The 24,998-nt window shown below is 34.9% G+C and overlaps 3 protein-coding genes across 6 annotated transcripts; 2 read left to right on the top strand and 1 right to left on the bottom strand.

Moving 5' to 3' along the window:
• Nucleotides 1-5,199: 5,199 nt before the first annotated feature.
• LOC113759436 (serine carboxypeptidase-like 2) lies at nt 5,200-10,209 on the bottom strand. Of its 2 annotated transcripts, none has more exons than XM_027302019.1 (14): nt 9,893-10,209; nt 9,651-9,796; nt 9,127-9,203; nt 8,735-8,857; nt 7,861-7,963; nt 7,346-7,383; nt 7,123-7,224; nt 6,915-7,001; nt 6,304-6,465; nt 6,131-6,202; nt 5,931-6,049; nt 5,732-5,845; nt 5,508-5,619; nt 5,200-5,402 (listed from the first exon to the last, which is right to left on the bottom strand). In XM_027302019.1, the coding sequence occupies exons 1-14, from the start codon at nt 10,048-10,050 to the stop codon at nt 5,391-5,393; spliced, it is 1,425 nt and encodes a 474-aa protein (XP_027157820.1). In that variant the 5' UTR covers nt 10,051-10,209; the 3' UTR covers nt 5,200-5,390. The 2 variants fall into 2 exon arrangements, with proteins under 2 accessions (XP_027157820.1, XP_027157815.1); XM_027302014.1 differs by having other exon boundaries at nt 5,200-5,446; nt 5,574-5,619.
• Nucleotides 10,210-18,683: 8,474 nt separating this feature from the next.
• LOC113762294 (ferredoxin-like) lies at nt 18,684-21,386 on the top strand. Its single transcript, XM_027305682.1, has 2 exons — nt 18,684-18,830; nt 20,617-21,386. Exon 2 carries the CDS (start codon nt 20,624-20,626, stop codon nt 21,074-21,076), a length of 453 nt encoding a protein of 150 aa, XP_027161483.1. The 5' UTR covers nt 18,684-18,830; nt 20,617-20,623; the 3' UTR covers nt 21,077-21,386.
• A 795-nt stretch (nt 21,387-22,181) lies between these two features.
• Nucleotides 22,182-24,048, top strand: LOC113750073 (ferredoxin-1-like). Of its 3 annotated transcripts, none has more exons than XM_027294013.1 (2): nt 22,182-22,354; nt 23,241-24,048. In XM_027294013.1, the coding sequence occupies exon 2, from the start codon at nt 23,248-23,250 to the stop codon at nt 23,713-23,715; it is 468 nt and encodes a 155-aa protein (XP_027149814.1). In that variant the 5' UTR covers nt 22,182-22,354; nt 23,241-23,247; the 3' UTR covers nt 23,716-24,048. The 3 variants fall into 3 exon arrangements, with proteins under 3 accessions (XP_027149814.1, XP_027149805.1, XP_027149797.1); XM_027294004.1 differs by having other exon boundaries at nt 23,222-24,048; XM_027293996.1 differs by having other exon boundaries at nt 22,182-22,374; nt 23,240-24,048.
• The last annotated feature ends 950 nt before the right edge of the window (nt 24,049-24,998 follow it).

The following is a 24,998-nucleotide window of genomic DNA, read 5'->3' as shown; positions in this document are numbered from 1 at the left end:
TGTGGCACAAATGTACCAATTCGCACCACCTAAATTCATGAGAATCATGGGAGAATATTGAAGGGATCTTATAAGGTTTGTGAGACTATGAATGCTAGTTGTTTGATAATCTAGACGAAGCGAGAGGAAGAGATCAAAATTAATATAGTTGTTTTCGGAAAATTCTACGTTTGCCTTTACAAATTCTAGTCAATTCTTCTCCATTCTATCATTTTTTCTTATATATTTACTTTATATAACGAGACATAAGTGCAGTACTTTTAATCCATTAAGACCTTGCATATTTTGGTCTGAAAATGTGGCATCATCCATACAAGTATTATCTTGGGGCACTAATTTCATTTCAACAAGTTCTTGGATGGAAAGGTTGTTTCTAATATTTGATTGATCACAGAAGTGGGTGCGATGTACGTATCTAAAGCTCATTTGGACAATTTTTTTTTTTGATACAAGGACAAAGTGTTACTAAGGATCAGATGAAGAAAAAGTGCAATGAAACTTAATAACTATTATACTTATGCATATTGAACAAAATTTTCTCCAAAGCTTGACTAAAAATTTGGTTAAAAAATTACAAATTGGCGCAATTTACGATATAGATTCATAGGTAAATAAAAAACTAGAAAATTACAAACTAAATAGCAAATTAATTTCCATTGCTTTTGGTAAATATTTAATTGCGGTTACATCTATAAATCTACAGGCTAGTTTTAATTTACTCCTCGCCAAAGTTTTAGGTAGTTACTATTTGTCTTATTTCTAATAAAGATTCAATATATATATATATATATATATATATTGTCAACTTTTTTGTACAAAGAGCCCCTTCTTGAAACTTTCCAAAGGTAGTTACTATTTTTTTATCTTATATCTAATGACCATAAATATCCATTTCGTTTACTTAATTTCTTGACTATAAAAATGTTTTTTAGACCATAACATTCAGTTGAAACCTTTAAAATTTTTTCGTAAGGTGAGAATTATTAATGAAATAAACTACAGGGAAAAATTTTTCGTGTGTCTTATACGTTAACTATATCTTATGATAATATGTTTTTTGAGGTACATTTATGAGATGTAAACCAATACGAAATTTTATGTTTGAATATGTATTATGAAGTTGTAGTATAGCTTTTACTGTTTTTAGTTACAACTGTAGTACAATTCTCGGCCAGTTCCAGAACCTTCTCGCATCCAAGTTTTTAGTCTAATTTTTAATAGACAAGTTTTTTAACTATTTTTTTTACGGCAATCCTCTATAAACATCTCAAAATTTTTAATGTACACATCCCGTAATATCTAAGAACACGCAAATTTTTCACTTTTTCCATCATTTTCTTCCATCTCCCCCACCTCAACCCGCCACTGTCAGCCAGCCGATGTCGACGTCACCAGCTTGCAACCTCCTCTTCTGCCCCTCTTCCCTATTCTCTCCCTCCCCCCACGTCCCTCCCATAGTTCATCAGAATTTCTCATAGAGTTCATCAGAAATCAAACCCATACTATAAGCAAACGGGACTACATAGTAAAGAATTCCATGAACTTTAGTCGCTGGGTGTCCAAGTATGTATCCCTGAAGCCATAAATGGAAATGTCTCAGTTTTAACCTCGGGATGGTAAATTTTTCTCCAAATATTATGTAATCAATCTAGCTTATGTAAACTAGAAAAGAGAAGATCATCAAAGGTAAGTTTTAGGGCCTTAATAACTAATCTTATAGTCATAGAGCAACAAATTGTTGATCCTATAATTGTGGCCTTACAACTGTAGTACAATTCTTGATCAGTTTCAGAACCTGTCTCGCATGCAAGTTTTTAGTTTAATTTTTAATAGACAAGTTTTTAACTATTTTGTCTCGCATGCAAGTTGTTCATCAGAATTCCTCATAGAGTTCATCAGAAATCAGGCCCATACTATAAGCAAACGGGACTACATAGTAAAGAATTCCATGAACTTTAGTCGCTGGGTGTCCAAGAATTCCATAGAAATTTTTTTTCAAATAAACACAATGATCAAATGTAATCCTGTGGTACTCGTGGTCTGTTATGAAGGAATCAAATTTCATGTATCACTACCTCGGTGCCTGTTTCAACTCATACAATCTCTTCTTGAGACAGCATATAAGATTTTCCTTGCCATTTTTTTCGAATCCTTCCGATTGTTTCATGTAAATCTTCTCTTCCAATTCACCATGCAAGAAGGTTGTCTTCACATCAAGTTGCTCGATCTCCAAGTTTAATCTGGCTGCAATACCCAAAACAATTCGAATTGACGACATCTTTACCACAGGAGAGAAACTTTATTCAAAATCTACACCCTTCTTTTGACTAAATCCATTCACAATCAATCTTGCTTTTTACTTTGATTCTGAGCTATGTCCCTAAGTTTTCAACCTGTAAACCCATTTGTTTTTCAGAACTCTCTTTCCCTTAGACAGTTTCAATAAGTCATAAGTGTGATTCTCATGCAGGAACACCATCACTTCTTACATGGCTTGCAACCAATCTTCTTTATCCTCATACTCTAGAGTCTCACAGTATGACTCTGGCTTTTCTCCATCTGTCAACAACACATATTCATGGGGATTATATCTGCTAGAAGGTCTCCTCTCTCTATTAGATTTCGTAAACTCATCTTGTAGTGGCAGTGGTAGAGTAGGTGGCGCCTCATGTTCAGGTGCATCAGCAGGAGAATCATCACCATCATCAATATCTTCTTTCTACTCTGTCTCAACTCCCCATTGATTAAAATCAACAGATACTGGAGTTGGATCTGGATCTGGATTTGAACTAGCAGAAATGTCATTTGAGGATTTTTTGTTGTCACCTTTATCAATATTTCAATGATTTGATCTTCAAAGAAGACAACATCTCTACTCCTGATCACTTTCTTTTCAACAGGATCATTCAACTTATAGTCAAAATTTTCATGTTCATAACTCAAGAAAATAAACTATTTTGATTTTACAACAAGTTTTAATCTCTCATCTTTGAAAATATGAATAAATGCTCAATAACCAAAAATTTTCAAGTGTTCAAAAGACATATCTGTTTCCATCCATACTCTTTCTGAGACATCACCATCTAGAGGAATTGATGGAGAAAGATTAATCAAATCAACTGTAGTCCTCATTGCCTCACTCTAAAAGGATTTTGACATCTTAGCATTGGAGAGCATACATCTGACTCGCTCAGTGATGGATCTATTTATCATTTCTGTTACTCCATTCTCTTGAGGAGTTTTTTGTACTGTCTTTTCTAGTCCGATCCCATGGGACTTGCAGTAACTTTCAAACGGTCTCATGTACTCACCACCATTATCAGCGCGAACACACTTTAATTGCTTGTCATGAAAATTTTTAAACACATCCAAAATCTAATCTTTGGATTTCAAAGCAAAACACCAAACTTTTCTAGCAAAATCATCAATAAAAGTTACAAAATAAACATCACCATCAAGAGACCTATATTTCATATAGCAAATATCAATGTGCACTAATTCTAACGGATTTAATTTTCTAGATGGAGAAAAATTTTAAAATGTGACTCTATGTTGTTTTCCATAAATGCAGTCAACATAAGATTTAAGTACATTATCTCTAAATCAAGGTAGGAGTTACTTGCGAACAAGTGTCTGAATTCTCTTTTTACCCATGTGTCCAAGTCACCTATGCCAAAGGTCAGTTGAAAAATCACGAACTGCATTCACTTCTCCCTTCCCCAACTTGACTTGTATCAAGTAGAGGGTACTCTGCTTCTTTCCTCTGGCAACAACGAAATTTCCTTTGTTGAGTTTTCATTTGCCTCCACCTTGCGAGTTATGATAGCTCTCATCATCAAGTTTTCCTGTAGAAATAAGATTAAGACGAATATCAAGAACATGTCGAGCATTTCTCAAGATCAGCTGGCACCCGGTATCTGTGCATCCATGGCATTTTAATTTTTATCTTCAGCTCAGTTAGGCCATAATTAATTATGTATCAGTAATCTGGCACGTTTCTTCTGTGGTTTAATGCTTTTGTTGAAGTGCGATGTAAGGTTATTCCACATTTTCTCTAGTAGTATATTCTCGAGGAATTTATCTATCTTTGCTATAGCTATTTCTGATTCAAAGTTAGTTTTAGTTGCTTTCAATTACTTTGTGAAAGTACATCAAAAGCCACGGGTGATGAATCCAAAAAGATATAGCATCAAGTTACAAAGCTTCAACCTGTAAGTTGTTAGACTTTCTGAAAATATAGAGAATATCTCGCTTTACAGTTTGTGATTTTGCTATCTAGTGCAGCAGCCAGGTACATCATCATCATCATTGCCAAATTCATGTAATGCAATGGATTTGAAGTCTTTGCATTGCCCTGAAGTTTGACGCACTTTGGATTATCAACCTTATTCTATATAGCTCAGTGATTTTTTTCCCCTTGTTAACTGCCATGCGTATTCATACTCATATACAAAAAAAAAAATAAATAAATAAAAATTTTGCATGCCATGCTGGATAAAAGAAGAATACACCAAAATTCAATCACTCCCTTAATCCGCATATTTGCTTGGGCATACTGTCTTTAGTTCCCTACACCCATCACGCGATTTATGCCTCCTAGTACCCTTAATACATTCAGCCAAAACTTAGAAGATCCGAATATTAAAAATTCAGTAGTTCAGATTAAGTCACACCACTTGACGAGATGAATAACATAATTTGACCCATTACATTTTTAAAGATCTGATCTACTCAAGTGTAAGTCAAGTGTAAACTTTCGATGACTAGATCATCAATGGCCACAAAAACGTAAGTTAAGGCTACCCAAAACAAAAAGGCTTTTAAGATACTTTTGAGTCACAGTTTCGCTTAAAAAGTGATTGGATCAATCCTAGACACGAGGGATTTCTTCTTTTGATCTTCTTTTGGTTTTAAAAGTGTTCTCAAGAAAATTACTTTTCAATTATGTATAAGAAATTCCTTTTCTTGCTCCTCTTCATCTTTTAAAAGCTTTGGTAGATTCCCTCCATTCATGTTTAATGGAGTAACAATTTTTTTTAATATTTGAATTCCTTGGCCAACGGTACTTTCCTGTGAATTCAAAATTTTATTTATTGCAAAATAGAGGAAATTTACTTCAATGACATATCTTCAAAGTAAAAGCTTCAACAGTCATATAGAAAGGTTTGGAGTAACGTGATTCCCATTTTAACTACTACATTTTATTCACTTTTCTACTAATCATATCTCAATAAGAAGGCAACCCCTTGGAGACTCGGAGTAGAAGCGTCTCATGACCCAAAGTTACAGTAATTTATATTTAAGAGTGGAACATTTGATGCTCAGAAGTCATCAAAGATGTTCATATCCATATGCCAACTGATTAGAGAGGCTGATGCGATATCCATCTCTCAAACATAGTTCTGCATTCGGCAGGCTTGAACTCATAAGCAGCATGGCCTCCTCCCTTCACCCAAAAAGAAGAAAAAGAAAAAAGGGGTGCTAGTTAGTCCCAAGAATGTTCTGACCTTGTTGTTAGTCGTTACCATGTGAACAAATCTTGCACTGAAGCAATAGAAACAGGAATTTCTTGCCTTCACTGTTGCAAATGTCATCTCATTTGCGTAGGTCCTTGTGTAACTGGAAGCAGGAAAACAGAACAAATTTAGATGAGTTGGGTAAAGTTATCTTTTTATCTCGTGTTAATGGTGGTGTAATCAAGAAAAGAAACATTGTTCAATTTTGAACCAACCCTGCAACTTGGCCTTGATGAATCCACTGTCTCCAATCGTCAATAATTGGGTAATGTAGAGATCTTATCCACGCTTGAGTTTCAATGTGCGGTACCATCAGATCATGGTCACCACTGAATCACAAAGTACTCCACTTTCAGTACTTAAAATCACTGCTGTTAACCTACATGCATCAAGATTCAGAGTTAGGTACCAAACCTGTATATAAGGGATCTATAACCTTTAGTGCTAAGGTTTGCATGATATGGTACAACACTCGCTGCATTTTTTGTGTATGGCAAGGCATCCCTGCAGCTTACCCACTCTCCGATAGTTTCCTGCAATGTGATTACAGAAATCAGTTCAGGCTTGCTTCGGCATTCAAATGCTACATACCATAGTGCTTGATTTAGACATACCCTTCGCACATGGAGGGCCTCTTGGACGCTCTTGTTGTTAGCCCAGTGCTGAAGGAGCATAATCCGTTCCGTCTACGATTGCCAGTGAACAGAAGAAACGCGATCAGTTGTGCTACCAAGAACTGATGCTCTTATCCACGAGTTTACATAGAACAATACTAGTAGTATCTTACTCGACATATGACTGGAGTCGATTCCCGAACGTCTAGCTCTCCAAACTTCTCATACGACATTTGTATAATGGATCTCCCACCAGTAAATAATTTATTTGGCTCTCGTGAAAGGGGATGACATACGGGAATCAAGATATTTTGTTTGTCAATATTACAAAGCAACTGCAGAAGCAAATTATTAACCATCATTCTGGTTGCCCGTTCCTTTATTCTGATTCTTCCCACCTTTTCACCTTTGTGGCCCGCAAATTAAAGGGAAGGGGTAGGAACCAATTGTTAGTACAACCGTTTCTGGAAAGTGTATTATTGTTTGAATAAACCTTAATTCATTGTTAACTTCTACAATTTCGTAACAGAAGTATGATGTTCAATTACTGCTTGTGTAAGCCCCTAACATTAACTGCAACTCTGTTACGAAATTGTATGAGTAAGTTACAATAAATTACTTCTTGTTCAAATGATATTACACTATTCAGGAACGGTTATATTGATGATCCTTAACTCTGTCTCTCTTTCTTGAGTTTAGGGGGCGCTTTTAAGTAAATCCATTAGGCCTTGCCTAATTTTTGAAAATAGAGTCACATAAAAATTGCATAGATATGATTGCTTGCCTCATTGTATGCCTGCATATTTTTCGAACACACTGCATTACTGGGATCTATGATTTTATATTCCCCTTTACAGCTAACCTTCAAGGACTGCGTTGTAAATATACAGGTCAATTAGAAAATCACTGGTAGTTTTACATTGTAAGAATGCATGTGACAAATGACAGTGTTCTAAGATATCAATAGGTAACAAACAAAAGAAATAAGTTACCTCATAGAGTTCATCAGAAATCAGCCCCATATCATAAGCAAACGGAACCCTATAGTTCTGAATTCCTGAAGCTTTCGACCAAGGATTTCCAAGTATGTATCCCTGAAGCCATAAATGGAAACGTCTCGATTTTAAACTCAGGATGGTAAATTTTTCTCCAAATAGTATGTAGTCAATCAAGATTAGGTAGACTAGAAAAGAGAAGATCATCAAAGGTATAGACCTTAAGGTCAATACGTGGTTCAATTCCGTCCTTGTTTCCTGGAATAACACCAAAATACATGTAAGTTTTAGGGCCTTATTAATAGTCATAGAGCAACAAAGTATTGATCCTATACTTCTGTATTTAGCAAACTTCAACTGATCATCTTGTGGCAGGAGATAATGTAGAACTCTGAACTGGTCAAAGAAACGTTTTCTTGCTTTATCCTGGAGCGTCTTATAACTTAACATATTGACAGAAAAGAATAAAAAGCCTGCAAATTTCTGAGGGAAATTTTAACCATTTTTCCCCCTCTTAAAGCTCTGCATTATGTTAATAAAACCCATTTAGCTTAAGGTGGCAACTACATTCCTACCAAAAGAGACTTCGCATATACTACAAGCTTACAGAAAGCATTTATAGTATATTCAGATCTCTTACAATGCCTATGTATTTGCATGACAATTTCAATAATCAGATTGTAACACAACCAAAAAACTTCCCCAGGGTAAAGAGCCACATTGAAAAAATCTTACCATTTGATATAAGTTGAGTTAATATTGGAACAGGAATTCCCCCATACGAGATTCCACTAACATAGAATGGATTCGACTTGTACTCTGGGTGATCATGTAGCCACTGCAGTATAATCAACTATCAAAACCAATCTTGTAAAAGGTAAACATCTTTTAACTATAATTTCTTTCCCATTTCAAGGGAAATTAAGCTTTTAACTCGAGGTTCAAATGGGTAAAAACGCAACAAATATCGTCCACCCAAGCCTCTATAATTGGCAGTCGCAATTGCACTGTGTACTATAGGCACTCGCAAACCAATTGTAGACATTAAAATACAACAACATGCAAAAAGACAATAAATTGCCTCGCTTATTGAAATTGTACCCAAAATTGAATTGTAAGCATCAAATTCAAAATTAGTCATCTTCCACTATTTTTTCAAGGTAAAACTGTAAGTTCATTGATATGGGACAAGTTTGTACAAGAGATGGAATATCTCAGTATATTCCATTCTAGAGATTGCCACCTTTCATGAGACTTTGGGATCTTTCCCCATGCAACAGACCTCCTCCTCTACTATAGCTTCCATGACGCTAACTGTCGAAACTACTATACCCAATTATTATTGATGTAACTTTTATTCATCTTCCACTGTCAACTGTTCTATACAATCAAAACTGTGTTCATAGAGAACTTGAATCCAATGGAGGCAATTTTGGGCAGAGCCATGCAAGATTCCACTATTCTGAAGGAAAACAATTAAATGATAGTACACTGGTCTTTTTGCATAATAAAGGGTCTAGAGACAAATATGGCATTTTCCCAATTAGTAATTGTCCAACGTTCCATGAAGCCTTACGATTCATTAATTAGCTGAGTGATGGGCGTGTACCTTCCTGATAAATTCATAAGCTTGATCAGAGGCTTGAAAATCTGAAGATTGAGAAGCTTTTGCAGTCTTAGCATAAGAAAAACCCGTTCCAACTGGCGAATCCAGAAAGATGATGCTTACAACCTAACAAGTAACAAGAAATGATTCTCAATCTTGCAGTCTACTCGAATTCTTAATCTTGAAAATTAGGTTTGTTTGGATAAAGATTATTTGAACGTTATTTCAAAAAAAAAGAAAAAAGAAAAAATTTGGAACCTTATTTACATATGTATCTCAATAACCTTTTCATGTAACACTTCTATGAGTCTAAGATATACTCATCAACTTAAATCTCTTTTTCTCTCGCAAGAAAATAAAAGAAAAGAAAAGAGAAACTCAATTCTTGAGTTTACCTTGGTCCAAGTAGAGGGATTTAATACCAATTTGGGCAGAGTGCCGTCGAACGACAATGGCTCCAAAATTACTGGTCCTGCAACAGGAAATCACGGGCCAGTGACTTGATCAAATGCTGGCACTCCAGTTTATCAGTCATCATCACTTGAACATTAAAGACAAATAAAGATTATGGCTCCATTTTTAGGAACGTTTTTCAAAAGCTTTATTGTAGCAATGCATATGAAAAAATATTTAGGTATGTGTTTTTGGAGCTTAGTTTATATTTGGGCTTTTTAATTTGATGTGAATGTGTAGTTAGTTATTGTACAGATGTTTGTAGCAGTTGCTACTGGCGACAAAAGACCTTACATAAAGCTTCGTCAACCAGACAACGTCTTTTGTCTTTTTTGCAGAGTTTCAACCAGAAAGGCTGTTTGCAGAGTTTCAAGATTATACAAAATCAAGATCAAAATAGTGCCGCAATTGTTCCTTTTTTTTTTTTTGTGACACCTACTGCAAAGTGTAAGGCATTAGAATTCACCTATCCCAAAGAGAAATGCAATAAATGAACTGCAGCCAGGTCCTCCATCTAACCAAATGATAAGAGGATCCGATTGAGGATTTGACTCTGATTTGATAAAAGCGTAGAAGAGCTGCACATCCTCTGATTCACCAACTCCAATGTACCTGATAATATCAGAAAATGGATCAACTATTTCTTCTAAGTTTTGATCAATGTTAATTTCTAGTGTTATTATATATATGTTATACTTAGTGGCTCACCCGGTTTCGAGTTCAAAGGGGAGGGGTCCTTCAAATCCTGGAAGAAACTTAACTATGGAACCAGCCATCGCAAGGTTTGAACATGCTTGAACATAAACTAGCAGCAAGAGCAGGTTGCAGAAGATAGGATGCCTTAGGAGCACCTGCAACTTCTCCATTGAGCTTGGCCTATCTCTCGTTTTGGGATCTAGGCGCAGCAACTTTAGACTCCAGATCCTTGGATAGAGCTCTTGGAACTTTGGAACTCTAACCCACAAGCTGCTATGTCTACAGAGAATCGCCTTATCGGAGCCAATAATTTAACTGACCCTAGCAACACAAATGTCTTGTTTGCCAACTCATGCATTGGGAAGAGGAACAACCATTTCTGACAATTCACGACTAAGATTTGGTAAAAAAAATTATATGGTCAAAATTTTATCTTATATCTTGATTTTAATAACATACGTGAGACTCATAAAATTTTATTCTAAATTTACATGTTATTAAAAGTAAATTATATTACATGTAATAAAATTATGCCGTATGCAAAATGCACATAACTGTCGAAACGATTACACTTGCAATCATTCCTGCTCCTAGTCCCATGCATTGCACGATCGAACTATCATTAGAAATGATAGCTTTACTGTGAAGGGGCATGGAAAAGACTTAGCTCCGATTTTCAAAGATGGTCCAAATTACGTTACTTTACTTAGTCAAATGGTGTGTAATACAATTTGAACTATTAAATTTTTGAAAATTAAGTTTACCTAAATTTTAACAGTATATAAATAACTATCAAAATGTTTGCGAAAAGATGATAGAATAAAATCTGTCAAGTACCAATGAATGATCGATCAAAACAAAGCAATTCATCAGAAGAATTTATCGAAAAAGAAAAAGAAAAAGATCTCACTATCCTTTGAGCTCTCTCATTTTAATGGCTAAAATATATTTCAAGCAAATTATAAATCATACAATGCTAAAATCCCCACACAAGATAACTTCGTTATGGATATCTTAGTTGGTGGATGATTGACATGCGTTAAAAATTTAATATACGAGTTTGGTTTATTGAAGAATTTTTTGAAGTTGCCACCCAACTTTCAAGTTACGTGCACTTTTCTTTACCAAGTATCATACTTAAACTTTTCTTCTTAAAAAAGTGGCGTAAGGACGAAATAAAATTTACCTTGTTATGAAAATTGCCTTATTTTTGTTTTAAGTAGTAACATGTAATGAGAGTGAGGGAAGGGCTTCCTGTTACGTGAGAAACGTCATAATACGGTTGCCTCAGGATTCAAATTAGATTTTTTTATTTTTCTCACATATCAAGTTTTGTCTTTATAGATATAGATTTAATAATTGAGTCAAACCACATTAATCTTGTATCTACTTGAAGTTTCATGTTTTTTATTTGTTTTCTTTAAATTGTCATGCACTTAATTTTTCAATGATTCTTCGTTAGCACTTGGATCTCAACATCTGGTATAATATCATAGCTAGGTTTTGGTTAATTATTGGTATTAAGTGAGTTGCGGTAATTTTCAATTCAATAATTTAATAGCAAAAGAATATTCATGTCAAAAAGGCTTGGCATTGAAGGGAAAGGATTGAAAGACAACAAACATAGAGGATATTTGATAGTAAATTTGGGCAAGTGATTCAGAGGACATGGAAAAACATAAAGTCCAATGTTAAATTAGGATGTAATTTAGTGGAAATGTTCTTAACAATTTCCAATGGTATGTACTTGATGTTGGATGTATTTCAGTTTTGTTGTTTGAGCAGTATGACATGTGTATCCAAAAAATCCAAAAAAAAAAAAATCTAACTCTCATGCATCCCGAGACTCTCAAAGTTACGAGGTTTTCATTAATGGTGGAATTTTAAAAACCACACACGGGTTAGACAATATTGTGAAGGGGAAAATTATGGTGATTTTTTAAAAAAATAAATAAAAACTTGTTTATTGATTACCTCAATAGTTGGGAGCAGAATTAAAAAAGGGATCCAAGATTACTTTCAAGTTGTAAGTAGTGGTGAAAAGGCAAATCCTACAAACTTAAGTCAGCTAAAAGTTGGACTCGGATTAGCTATGTATATATGGACATTACACTAACGTAATAATTCGGTATGTATAACTACACATCAAGCTTTTTGGTGGAGATTATTAGGAAATTACTTATTTTCTTTAGGCAATTTTTATTTGTGTGACAAGTAAATAGTTTCTAGTAATTTATACGTATTTGGAGTAGTTGCCAAGAAATTTTTGTATTTACATACGTTTGGAAATCAGGTAAGTTATTTTTTTATTATTATTGAAGTATTTGTCAAGTAATATATCCTATAAATTGAAGGGGACTGTCTTATCATAAATTAAAGTACACAAAAAGGAGTCATGTGTTATAGATGAGAGTGAGAAAAAGGAAAATTTTTTTGGGGTGTTTTTGAAAAATTTTACTGTAGCAGAGTTTTTAGAGTATATTTTGGGATATTTTTTGAAAATATTTTGAAATATTTAAGAGTAGTAGAGTTTTTAAAATATATTTTGGGATATTTTTTAAACATTAAAAAAATTTAGACTATTTTTTAGAGTATCTTTTAGAGTACTTTTTAAAAATTTTTATAGTATTTGAAAACTAATTTTTGAAAAACAGAAGGATCCAACAGATCCAATATGAGAAACATTACACAAGGGTTGGGTTTATAATTCAAATTGTATTTTTGTATGAACTTTTTTCATAATAAAGAATGGATCATTAATATGAACATGTTAAATCTTTCCTGTCAATTGTATTTTCTTGTTTTTGACTCATTTTCCTTAAATTGTTATTAACTTGACGTCTTATTAGCTGCTTATTTCGGCCTTGAATCCCAATAACATGTTAGTCGATTTCAATTTTCTTTTTTGGTACGTACGATAAAAGTTTAATCATTACTCATTGCAGATTTGGGGACCAATAATGAAGACTTTCCTAGTTTTTGTCAAAATATTTCTTTGACGTTAATCGGCAAAACTGATTTTAATTTTGTTTCCTTTGTTTTCATTTTCCTTCAAATTATCGTGGGGCAATTGCTGTTGCTATACGAGGAACACTGAAACTCCGTGCAATTATAGTACAGTTATATGTGAGGTCCAAATCCAATACCATAATTGTGGCCTTACAACTGTAGTATAATTCTCGGTTAGTTCCAGAACCTGTCTCGCATGCAAGTTTTTAGTCTAATTTTTAATAGACAAATTTTTTAATTATTTTGATTACAGTAATTCTTTATAAACATCTCAAATTTTTTATTGTACACGTCCCTTAATATCGAAGAACATGCAAATTTTTCACTTTTTCCATCATTTTCTTCCTTCTCCCCCACCTCAACCCGCCACTGTTGGCCAGCCGATGCCAACGTCACCAGCTTGCAACCTCCTCCCTATCCTCTCCCTCCTCCCACGTCCCTCCCATAGTTCATCAAAATTCCTCATAGAGTTCATCAGAAATCAGGCCCATACTATAAGCAAATGGGACTACACAGTAAAGAATTCCTTGAACTTTAGTCGTTGGATGTCCAAGTATGTATCCCTGAAGCCATAAATGGAAATGTATCAGTTTTAACTTCAGGATGGTAAATTTTTCTCCAAATAGTATGTAATCAATCTAGCTTATGTGGACTAGAAAAGAGAAGATCATCAAAGGTAAGTTTTAGGGCCTTAATAATTAATCTTATAGTCATAGAGTGACAAATTGTTGATCCTATACTCTTTGTATTTAGCAAACTTCAACTGATATTGTGGCAGGAGATAACATAGAACTCTGAACTATTGAGGTCCAACACGAAAGAGTACTAACGCAATGAAGTCATAAAGGATCCCATAAACTCGCATCCTAAGTATCTCCTAAATGGAAGTTTTCAAAGAAATGTTTTTTCCTTTATCCCATAGCATCTTATAACTTAACATATTGACAGAAAAGAGTAAAAGCGGGAAAATGCCAGTTTTTATCCCTAAAATTGAGGTCATAGATATATTTCGTTCTCAAACATTTTAACATAACACATTAGTATTTAAACTATCAATTATTGACCAATTGCATCTTCAAATGAAAAATTAATCAATTTAAACACTTGAATGAAACGTTGATTGTCGGATGAAGGGTTGGTGTTATCCTAGGCTAGACCCATTGAATGAAAGGTCGAAGTTATTCCAACCCCGGGTCCGATGTGAATGGGGAATTTTGAGTTTATTCTGCATGATTGTAGAAGTGATAGGATATTTGGTTATAAGTGTGAGAGAAAACCTTAACTTTTGAGATAGCTTTTGTGACGAGAAGACCCAGAAACACTCAATACTAGGGATGGCAATGAGGGACAGCCGCGCCCATGGGTTGATATGTTGAATTTTTGTTAGTTATTGTGGAAGCAAACAACTATAGGATCAATTTTTTATCATTCCCCAGCAAATACCTTGAGGGGAGCTAGCCGAGGTAAGGGCAGGGGAGGAGGAGCAGGGGCAAAGGATAGGGTGGGTATAGAGGGAGATATTTGGCAATAGGGCAGGAGACGGGAGAGGGATCCCCTGTCCTGTTGCCATCCCTACCCAGCATTGTTATCGGAGCGTAGTAATGGCAACTCCACCTACTAGACACTTGAATGCAATGTTGTACGTCGAATAAAATGTATAAAATGTTGATACTGTTCTAACTTAAGACCCAATATGTGAGGGGGAAATAGTTGAGAAAGGTACAGGCAGTGTTTACAGAAACGGACCGGACCGGCCGGTTCGACCGGTTGGACCGCGAACCGGCCATGTCACCGGTCCGGTCTAATGCTAAAGCCAGAAGTTCATGGAGAACCGTTGAAACCCGGACGAACCGTGTGAACCGTTAAGAACCGTGAACCGGCGGTTTTTTAAATTTTTCAACAAAATATCAAGAATGGTGTAGCTATGATTTGAACCTGGGTCTCCAAGTTTGCATATGACAATCTTACCGCCAGACTGTAGTTAAGTTTGTTGAAAATTCTACTTGACTAACAAATATATTAAAACATCAAGTTCTTCTCTTATTTTTTTTTTTCCAATTTTTTCTTCTTAACCATTTTTAACCCAAATATCCATAACAAGATTTTCTCAAGTCTTCACCATTATTATCAGGTTATTATCTTTAGCAGATTGTAAACAAGTTGAAAATTTCAACTTTTCTTGTTTTCCAACAACTTGGTAAGTTTAATTTTTTTCTTTTCAAGGCTTTTTTTTTCTATATTATTATCTTTAGTTGATTTTTTTGCATTTTCTTCTTTTTCCCCTCAATTTTCATATGTTTCCCTCATTTTTTGTTTTATTTTTATTTGATTAATTAAGGATGAAATTTTTTGCAAAAGTAGTGCACATCCATGTAGGAATTGAGTAGGAATTACAAATAATAACATTGGGCTGGTAAAAAATATGGTAGTTGGCACATAATCGAAACTATTGATAATTGAATTTAAAATAATTAATGGTATAGGATCATTGAATTTAATATAACATGTTAATTGGTAATGTTTAGTAGCAATTAATTTTTTATGTGTTTAACTGTATATTTGTTTTTCAAAAAATTTTAGTTTTTTTTTTAGTTTGAGCAATTAGATTTATATTTTTATAATAAAATTTTAACTTTTTCAGCTTAAGTTGATTAAATTGTGAAGGTGGTGTGGTTGCTTATCATGCCACTCATAAAAGTTTGCTATTCAAATGGTTTGTCTTAACTTGAACTCTTTTATGGATTTTTTTAAGGGTTGTAAAAGAATTTCAATATTTAATTTATTTATTTTTTGTGTTTTTATTTGTGATAATTGGTGAACATTTGGATTGTATCTATTTATGTTTATAATGAATTTATGAAAACTTGTGGTGAATTATGATATTTTAATTATATTTATCATTCCATGTTTTATGTATAACTTTTACGAAATTTATTATTATCATAACTTAAATTAAGTTATGTTGGTAAAGTTCAAGTGTAGAATGAAACTTGCTTAGTACTTAACACTAAAAAAAAAAAAAAAAAACCAGTGAACCTATGAACCGACCGGTTGGACCGGTCAGACCGCAAACCGGCAACCTCTCCGGTTCACTGACCGGTCCGAGTTTAAAAACATTGGGTACAGGATGCCTGATTAATGTGTGAGGGGGAACCAACACCTTACAGATTTTAATTATATCTATAATTGAACTAGCATGTAGTGATATTTAAGAGTACAATTCCTTCTGCCCCTTTGGTACTTTGTACCCACAAATTTTAAGTTTCTTGTGTAATTGTTGAATCATATCTCAACCAAACTCATTTTTTGGACAAATTAGACCCACAATTTTAAGTTTCTCATGTAATTGGACCCACAAATTATAAGTTTCTTGTGTAATTGTTCAATCAAACATTTTTTTTTGTCATCAAACGGGTCATCAAAACATTTTTTGGAGTCACAAAGGTCACTAAACTGACAAAAAGGGGTCATTGAAGTCATTTTGTCAAATTCTATGGATAAAACAACATTAATTCACACCATTAATTCATTGAAATTCAATGACATTTTAGGCAAAATGATCTTTGGCAATCAGCTGTTTTATCGGTAAAATTTGATAAAATAAACTCACTGATCCGTTTTTGCCAGTGTAGTGACCTTTATGGCTACAAGAAAATTTTGATAACCATCCACGTCAGACTTGATAATTTAGTGAGCTTTTTGACTATTCATTCTATTTTATTTGGCCCCACGTGCAGAATGGTTACCTCTTCGGTGAAAGTTCAAGCCATAGAAGTTCTAAAATATTGAGGGTTCTAAAGTTGAGAAGCAACACGCCATGTGGGCTTCACGCAACCTTATGCATATTAATTTATATAAGGCCATTGTGTTCCTCGAGGGCTCTTGACTCTTCATCGCCCTTTTGCAAATCCGTTCATGTTACTATCATGTCCCTTCTCCTAGCTATTACTAGTATATATTTTTTTCTTCTTTTTGGGTAGAGTTCTAATTAGAGCAAAAGCATTTGAGCTTTCCTACCGACTTCATCAAGATGACCCACCACTGAGTAGGCGAAGCAAATGACTGGGGAGTTGACAGAAACCACTACTGTATGGTAATTCAACCGCGGCACAAAATTAGTTCAAATCCCAAATTAACTATTTTGAAAAATAAATAAAAAATAAATAGATAAGCTTAAAAGACAAAAATAATTCTCCCCCAGATCCAGACTCCATATCTTGAAAAAAGGAAAATAAAAAAGAGACGTAAACGCTCCATGTCTTCCTACACGTGTTATTTATACGGTAACTTAAAGAGAATTCTAGTACGGGAAGAAATGGATTAGGTAGCACCGAGGGAGAGAGGGAGTATAAGCAAGAGAATTTCAGTACTATTTTTTTAAAACTTGCTTCTAAAAAAATGCAATTGAAATGAAACAAGAACATTTTGAGCCAAGAAAAACAAAAAATGTGGTTGTTAAAGAAAAAAAAAACTAGAAGCATAATGGTAGAGGAACATTTATATTGTTTTGAGAGAAAGTCAAATGAAAAAGTAACTACACTCCAAATTTCTCAACAACAAAAAAAAAAAAAGCATACTCCAAAATTTAAGTCCAAACCCAAAAAGAAAAATTGAAAGGGGAAGTAAACACGAGATCTATTTTTTTTTAATAAAAAACTCAAGTTCGCATACCTTATTTTAGAATATTCCTTGAACATAATTTTCAGTTAATGTTTTATTATATAATTACTTTTTTTTCCGATTCTACATTACATCAACAAAAATCACAATAGTAGAATATTTATTAGTAATTTTCTCAAGAACAGCTTCTGAAAAATACAATTAAAATGAAACCGAAATTTGTGGGTCAAGAAATACAAAAGTGTGCTTGTTATAGGACTAAATACTCTGATGTGTTTAAAAAGAAAAAAATTAAGGACGAATGCGAAGCCGAGAGGCGGCTGGGATGTTAGGTTACGGTTGCACCCCATGCATTATATTATATTGTACACAGCAAACAATTTCATTCAACGTTGGTGGCTGCGTATGCTATTTTCTGTATAGCAAAAAGCCAAAGCGCAGATGCACGTCGCCTCCCTGCGAATCCCAAAAGGCATCTCCCATTTATTTATGGCCCCTTTCAATTTTGGTTAGAGCTCTCAACCAATCAACTTATTTGCAATAGTGTTTGTGCTTGACTAGTCCGAATTTCAAAAAAATTTAGAATTGTTTGGATTGCATTTTTCTGGATTTTTTGTGAAAAAATTACTATAACGATTTGATATATGTAAAATAAAAAGGTAATTAAGAAATATGTCTATGAAAAACGTAGCAATTTTTCTTTAGAAAGAAGCAATCCAAATACACCCTATAATAAGTGAATCGAATTCAAATATAATATTGGCTCTGTTCAATAATCGAATCAAATAGTTCATAAACACATAAATAAATATAAATATATTTAATATTATTAAATATATATTATATTTTACTACAAAGTAATTATACATAAATTAGCATCATTTATTTTTTAAAATTAATAAATACAATTAACCTTATTCTAAATAATGTATTATTTATTAAAAGTATAACTAAATCCTTTTCAGAATCAAACTCCATCTCAAATTCGTTTCATAATCGAACTCAAATACTTATATAAATTAATAAATTAAATTCAAATAATATTTATAATTCATTAATATTAAAATTAAAGTCGAACTCAAATCATGTTCACGTAGTATCTCAACACCAACCATTGGCCTCGTTCCACTCTCCAGTTTTTTGTCTTTCACCGTACTGGTCATTCAACTCTCCCTCTATAAATAATTCACATTTTCCACACTCCCTTCCGCCCCCCATCTGTTGCTACTACTGTTCAGTATTGGTCGCCACCGCTCCGCTCCGCCTGAACCTATCTCTCTCTTGTTTTCCGGGTCCTCCTCCCTTGCTGCCTTATAAAAGGGTAAGAAGAAAAGGGAAACTTTCTTTTCTTGTTTGGGATAGGAAGATCAGCGCAGTTCTTTTCTTTACTTTTTTTTTTGTAAGATTTCATTTCCGGGCTTTTTTCTTCTTTTCTTTTTTCCTTAAGGGTGTGCTTGCGGGCTTGCTTTATTTCTGTTTTTTGTTTTTGAGTTTGTGGACTATTTGTTTGTTTGTGGTTAGATGGAGAGATGTGGTTAGATTAGCTGAATTTTGTTAGATCCTGATTACTCCTAAATCAATCACGGGTTTTGGTTAATTAAATTTGACTATTGAGTATTTTAGGATCTAGTTGAGGAAAGATAAGAGCCCTTGTTTTGTTTATTTTGACCGAATTAGAGTTGCTTTCTTGAATTCCAGTTTTATGGATTTTTAAGGTTGATGGGCTCACTTGGTACTGTATTACCCAAGGTTTTGTGTGTGTGCGTGTGCGTGTGCGTAGAAGCTTTGGTATATCTTTGTTAAGTATCCTGACAGAATTATGGGACTTTTCCATGTAGTTTAAGCACTAGAATATAAGGCAATTCACTGGTGTGTTTCAATATTTGCTGATTATCATGAATGTTTTCACATTCAAGACCCCCCTTTTGTCCGTGTGTGCTGATAAAGTTACTAGCTTTTGCCCTTTTTCCTTGCCCCTTTGCGTTGTATTGAGTGAAATTTCAGCCCTCCTCCCCAGGCCCTTCCTTCCATCACTAGTCTATCTGGCTTATGGCTATGTACGACAATAGACCTTGGATGCTGAATTACTTGTTTAGCGAACATAAATTGTAGTAATGAGTAGACCATTGGACAGGTTCTTGCTGATAATTATTGTTATGGTTTTCTTTGTCATTTGCCTGCGTAAGCTACTTTGCAATATTACTGCATATCTTTTCTCCCACGAATGGTTTTAATACTACTACAAGCGTGATGGTATTTGTGCCCTAGATTGCAGATAAAGGTGGTAGCCAAAATTTCAAAACTTATTTCACTGTTTCAATGTGTTGGCAAAAATTTTCCCTTTTCTGTCTCCATCCCCCTCCATACCTGGATCATTCTTTTTCTTGGGTTGACATAGTTTGGCAGACAATGTGAATATCTGGCTTAATCTTTTGATAGGAAGCAAATGCCCCGCATCTTTTTGCTGTCTGTGTTTCTGAGTCCCTAGCACCAGTTAAGTAAAGCTTTAACTTGCGAAATGATACACATGGTGTCTTTCACATGTAAAGACACAATATATGTCTTTCTGAGCTTGATATGGAGCCTCGAGTGAAGAGCAGAGAGCTACTCCCCTGTTTCTTTTCATTGTGCTCCAGATATCTACCGCCTTGATGTCATGAAGATGGAATGTCATTTCCATTTCTGCTTGTTTGGGATAAGGCATACACAATATTCCTTACTCTGTTGTTCTTTTGGATTGTGTCCTCCCTCTCTTTCTCGTGGATCTTGAAAGTGCAAGAAAACACTACTTTTGGGTTGTTTTAGTACGCATACAACTGGTATAGTTGCTGAATATGGTTTGAATCCTTCACTTCAAGGATTTTGCATTGCTGTTGTATATTACTGTGTTAATTGAAACTGATTTACTTTTTTGCTTTACGGTGAGAAAGCATGATAATTTTAAAGCTGAGTGCTGGTTAGAAATTCTCTTTAGCTGTACTAAAGCGCCCCATACCCCGCCTCCCACCCTGCCCTTCCTTTTTGTTTGTGTCAATTCTATATCTCATATGTTGTATATAGCGTTGGAGCAATGGCTTTGGACTGTATTCTAAGTGGTATATTTTCAGGTAAAAAATGGCCACCACCAGACTTCCAATCAACTGCATGGTGAGAGTTGCACCCCAGAACCAGAATTCAAGAGCCTTGATCAAAAGCCCACCATCCCTAACATCTGTTAAGAGCATCACCGAAACCTTCGGTTTGAGAGCTAAACCTAATTTCAGGGCCTCTGCCATGGCAACATACAAGATCAAACTAGTTACTCCAGAAGGAGAGCACACTTTTGAAGCTGCTCATGACACATACATCCTTGATGCTGCTGAGGCTGTTGGAATTGACTTGCCATATTCTTGCAGGGCTGGTGCATGCTCTACTTGTGCTGGGAAGATTGTTTCGGGTTCTGTCGACCAATCTGATCAATCCTTCCTTAGCGACGACCACATCGAATCTGGTTATGCGCTGACTTGTGTGTCCTACCCCACTGCTGATTGTGTAATCCACACTCACAAGGAGGGCGAACTTTACTGAGAGTCCAGGTCATACCCATTAGCTTGCTAGGTAGATTGCAGATGGATGAATGTTTTGGGTTTTGTCCTGAAGAATCCTGTAAGGTTCAAGTGGGATTTCGGACACTTGTTGCATTTGTTTCTCAAATCTTTCTTCAATCCCTCCAACTGTTGATTTCTATGTATGCCATTGGGCTAGTAATTTTGGAGAATTGATACTCTCAAGGCAACTATATCATTATGGTATTATGCCACTGCCCGCAATTAATCATCAGTATTTTGGGGTTGAATCTTGTGAACTGCCTCAAGTATGCTACTGTGTTGTTATGCCATTGCCAAGTGAGTCACATATGTTTGAGTCGGGTAATGCAAGTACATTCTGGTTGTCAAGATCTAGGATTGAATTTTTCAGACTACTTGTTTTTGGCGTCTTAGCCTCCTAGGAAAGAACTGGCTTGCTTAGTCAGAAGCCAAAATAGAAAACCTGATTCAGAGGACTTTAGGCAATTAAGTGCGGTCTTCTACTCTTAGTACTGCTTGCCTACATGAAAAGCCAAGAATCCGTTCGCATGCAAGGAGCATGGAATCTTTTTTTTTTTTTTTGGATAATATTCCCCAATTTGTTTGATTGCTCTGATCTTTTGAAAAATGATTGGTCTTGGCACAAAGTTTAAGTTTTTTCAAGGTATGTCGTATTCCTATGAAATCTACCTCGAGGTTCTTATTGTAAATGGAGGGAGCAGTTGAATTTAAAGTAGCTCAAAGAATTTGAGTTTGGACTTTGTAGCAAAGAGTCATACTGGTCATAGTTTGCTCTTCCAATAGTCAATGTCACAAAGCAAAAATTTGCTTACCACACCCCCTTCCCCCCTCCCTCCCTCCTTCCCCCTCCTCTTAAAAACCCCCCAACGCAAAAAAAAAAAAAAGAAAGAAGAAGGACTAGCATTTAAAACCTCTCGAGAAATGTTATTTGTACTCTATATTTTGTTAGTTATATTTGTATCATTTGTTTTATCATATAGTCTAATAAATAAAAATTATATAATTAGAATGATAGACTGTAGTTAACAAAAATAGGAGTGCATGAGGACGTGCTTACAAGTTTGCATCGATTTTGAATGTGGATGGATATGGTGAATAAGGACATGTGCTTACGGCGAACTTGGGTTGGGTCACTGCTAAAGCATTGGTAGTCAGTGCTCTCAGCTGGACTCTTATCTGTTCTTGCCAAGCCACAGAAGACCCCTCCTCATCCGAACCACATAAGAGCTGCAATCTGCTCCAAAACAATAACAACCCTGTAAGATTCAATGTCTCTAATGTGCAATTGCTATTGCTTCTCTGCACTTCTTTGCTCTATTTTACTTGAGTATTGAGTCAATCTTGTGCATTTTCATGTTTTTCAAAATCAAGATACGCGAAATTTATGATTATGTTTGTAGATGCAGTCAATTCTCGAGCAGTACTACTCTATATAGCTGTTGAAAATTAGTGCTGGTAGGAACCCACGATTCGATGGAATAATTCATACTGAAGACCCAAGAACACAGCCTGCAAAACAAGAGTTGACTCTACTGACTGGTTTTGCCAGCTTGAGAAAACACTCTTTTTAAGTCTAAGCAGTAAAAGTATGCCTGATAATCTCACTGTTTTCTTCCCCTTTGGTACCCTTGTGAAACTTCTTGCCTAACCAAGCCTTGTACCTCATTGCGTTAGCAATTGTTGAAGAACTTTGCAATTTTTGGTAGCAGTGAATGCAATGGCTGCTCTAGTACCGCAGAACTGCTCTTAATACTGTACCTAATGCTGCCAAGAAACTCCATCCTAGTTGGAGCAGCGAGACGTTTATCTTCTATTGATCACCAAATGGCCATTCTTTGGTGGATTATAATATCTGCATTCAGCCACTACCATTTCCAAATACTGATTTCTGAAGTATCTTTGCTAAAGTTGTCTGCTTTCTGCTTTGGCTTCAGAGTATTTGTGAACTGCAGTTTAACGCTATAAATTTGCCAATCACTATAAGCTTGCAGATTTGGAAAGATATGAGTTAGACTAGTTACATTTAATGTCTGTATTGAAAAAAAGGATGGTTGTCAAGAATCCAAGGGTACTGCACCTAATACTACAATAAAGATTTTCTCCTGATTCTCATTCATCTAACCAGCTGAAGATTTCTTGCACGGGTTAAAGATGTCAAGCTCAAACCTTAAACTTCCTGCGAGCTGTGTGTCCAGAAATCCACCCCTTAACCAAATTAAGAGTCCCTTTCTCAAGAGTCCCTCATCCTTAGGATCCGTAAGCAGCATCTCTAAAGTCCGTGGTCTGAAGGCTATGTCTGCCTCTGGTTTCCGGGCATCTGCCATGGCAGTATATGAAGTAAAACTGATTCAACCTAATGGTGAGGAATGTGTGCTTGATGTGCCAGACAACGCGTACATCTTGGATGTAGCAGAGAATAAGGAAATAGATATACCATTTTCTTGCAGGGCTGGTGCGTGCTCCTCTTGCACAGGCAAGATCGTTTCAGGATCTGTTGACCAATCTGATGGATCATATCTTGATGACAGTCAAATTAAAGCAGGATATGTGCTGACTTGCATTGCTTATCCGACTTCAGATTGCGTGATTTTAACTCACAAGGAGCAGGAACTTTTCTGACTACAAGTTCAGATTGGGAGTCATGCTTCAGGCTGCTATTGCATATTTGTCGAACAAGTAGATAATGCCTCTTGTGCATGATCATGATTGAACTTCAACTGACATTTCTTCATTGCATCTTCTTTGGTAGGCCGAATAAGGAAGAGGGGTGGGGGTGCGCTTTCAAGTTTCAATCACATTATTTCCCCTTCTTAATCAGAAATCATGATATCTGGGAACTAGATGGATGGCCAATCGAATTGCTGGCATGGTCCTTCAACAAACAAGTCTTTTCTCCATTTCCGTGAACTGCAACATTTAAAAGCACAGCAGAAATAACAATTTAGATGCCTAGTCGTGGTGTCAATTGGAGCAATGCTTGTCAAACTGGTTTCTAGAGAATTTACAATTTTTTAAATAAGTCTCCTAGCAAATAAATAAATTACAGTCTTTAAAGTTTGAACTCTCAAGATTGATAAAACATTTGTCCAAATGGGGACTTAAAGAATGCACAGAAGATTTAACTTATTCCTTGGTCTACATACCCTTCACCTAGAGGTGGCAAAATGGGTGATTTGGGCGGGTTTGGGTTGGGTAAAATGGGTAATGGGTATAAGTGAGTCAACCCATTTATATCCATTTAATTAGATGGGTATAAATGGGTAAGTCAAAAAATGAGTTGGGTAACCCAATTATCCATTTATAACCCATTTATTCTAATTTTTTACAAGCTCATATAAATTCATTTTGTAAACTAAATTATCAATTTATACCATTTTACACCCATCATTAATTTTAAAAATTTACTTATTATGCCAAATAAGTCTAATTATCAATTTTTTTTCCTTCCGCGTGCCATGTTGCAAAATTACATATTATTTAATAATTGAACAATGAGAATCTAAAAATTTGGACTAAATAATATGAAAGTTAACAAAAAAATTTAATCCAAAACTTTGAACCCCTAGTATTTTTTCGTTTATAAATTTAAATTTTCATTTGAAAAGGTAAGAAAGGAAGCTAAAATTTGTCATAAATTGATGATGCTAAAAAATGATCAAATTAATAAATTACAAGGAAATAAAGCGATAAGATAAAACCAACAAATAAATATAATAAATAAAACAAAAATACTTAACATAAAAAATAGTTAAAAATCCTTATGAAGACTAGCAATCACTTCATTTAGCATACAAATAAAGACAAATTTTCAATAAATACGAATAACAAGCGACTTAAAAAAATTGAAAATTTTCTCTCAAAAAAACAACTTAAAAGAAGGAGGTTTAGAAGTATCTTACCAA

This window comes from Coffea eugenioides, chromosome 1, assembly GCF_003713205.1.
Source record: "Coffea eugenioides isolate CCC68of chromosome 1, Ceug_1.0, whole genome shotgun sequence".
NCBI lineage: Eukaryota > Viridiplantae > Streptophyta > Magnoliopsida > Gentianales > Rubiaceae > Coffea > Coffea eugenioides.
This window is presented reverse-complemented; position numbering and strand designations above follow the sequence as displayed.

Coding starts and splice junctions, on each gene's coding strand:
- LOC113759436 (XM_027302014.1), bottom strand. CDS start 10,050: ATGGAGAAGTTGCAGGTGCTCCTAAGGCATCCTATCTTCTGCAACCTG. Junction 6,466..6,914: donor ATATGCAGGCATACAATGAG/GCAAGCAATCAT, acceptor TTGCTTCTGCAG/TTGCTTTGTAATATTGACAA. Junction 6,050..6,130: donor AGGCCCTCCATGTGCGAAGG/GTATGTCTAAAT, acceptor ATCACATTGCAG/GAAACTATCGGAGAGTGGGT.
- LOC113762294 (XM_027305682.1), top strand. CDS start 20,624: ATGGCCACCACCAGACTTCCAATCAACTGCATGGTGAGAGTTGCACCC.